Below are 1,253 nucleotides of genomic sequence, written 5' to 3' on the forward strand. Positions count from 1 at the left end.
GGGGGGCGGGGGGGGGGGGGGGGGGGGGGGTTCAGGAAGAGATGAGAGGAAGCAGGTGCAAGCGACGGGCCCGCCCTGGCTGGCTCGGCTTAGTGGGTAGAGTGTCAGCCTGCAGACCCAAGGGTCCCGGGTTCGATTCTGGCCGAGGAACTCGTACAACTTAACAAGAGGAAGACAAACGATTTAAAAATGGGCAAAGGCCCTAACTAGACACTTCTCCAAAGCGGACATACAGACGGCCAAGAGACACATGAAAGAACGCTCAAAGTCCCCGATCCTCAGAGAGACGCAAACTGAAACGACAAGGAGGGATCGCCTCACACCTGTCAGGGTGGCTGCCGTCAACAAATCAACACACGGCAAGAGCTGGCGAGGACGTGGAGGAAAGGGAGCCCTCGCACGGCTCGTGGGAACGCCGCCTGGGGCAGCCGCTGTGGAAAACAGTGTGCAGTTTCCTCAGACAATTAACAATGGAACTGCCATTCGACCCAGTGATCCCACCTCTAGGACTATATCCTAAGAAACCCGAAACACCACGCAGGAAGGACATACGCACCCCGATGCTCAGAGCAGCACAATTTCCAATAGCTCAGATCGGGAAACAGCCCAGGTGCCCATCCGTAGGCGCGTGGGTAAAAAAAGCCGCGGTACATGGGCACCAGGGAATACTATGCAGCCGTGAAAAAGGAGGATCTCTTAGCCCCCGAGACAGCACGGAGGGGCCCGGAGAGTATCACGCTAAGTGACATAAGCCAGTCGGCGAAAGGCAAGCGTCCCATGATCTCACTCATAGGTGGCATCTAAGTAACAAAATAAACGGACGAACGGAGTGGATCCGGAGACACGGAAACAGGAGACAGAGAGCGGGATCTCGGAGGGAAGACGGGGGACGGAGGTGATGAACCAAAGACCTTGCGTGCAGCTCTGCATGACCCATGGACACAGACATAGGGCGGTGAGGGCCTGGGGCGGGGGGAAAAAAGGGAACAACGCTGATACTTCCGACGACAGGGAATTATTCAAAGGAGAGAGAGCCGGCCGGCCGGCCCGCGCTCACCGATGGCCAGGGTCATGGCCTGGAGCTTGCTGCGGACCAGCTTCACCACCATGCTCTTCTGCAGCGGCGTCGAGCGGCAGCACAGGACCGAGCGGCACTGCTTGGCCAGGACGAGGAACTTGTCCTCCAGGCTCTTCTCCAGGGCATAGGCCAGGCTCCTCCCGTCGATCACCAGGCTCAGGCAGGGGCCGGGGGC

General features: G+C 59.0%; 1 protein-coding gene across 1 annotated transcript in view; it reads right to left on the reverse strand.

Moving 5' to 3' along the window:
- Window positions 1-1,253, reverse strand: part of ATP10A (ATPase, class V, type 10A) — a gene marked incomplete at its 3' end in the record, with an annotated part of 30,483 nt that overhangs the window by 8,028 nt on the left and 21,202 nt on the right. The window contains exon 14 of the mRNA XM_014546208.1: window positions 1,058-1,251. Coding sequence (XP_014401694.1) covers window positions 1,058-1,251 — 194 coding nt within the window. The remainder of the gene's footprint in view (window positions 1-1,057; window positions 1,252-1,253) is intronic.

The sequence above is a fragment of the Myotis brandtii genome, unplaced genomic scaffold, assembly GCF_000412655.1.
Source record: "Myotis brandtii unplaced genomic scaffold, ASM41265v1 scaffold435, whole genome shotgun sequence".
Classification (NCBI taxonomy): Eukaryota; Metazoa; Chordata; class Mammalia; order Chiroptera; family Vespertilionidae; genus Myotis; species Myotis brandtii.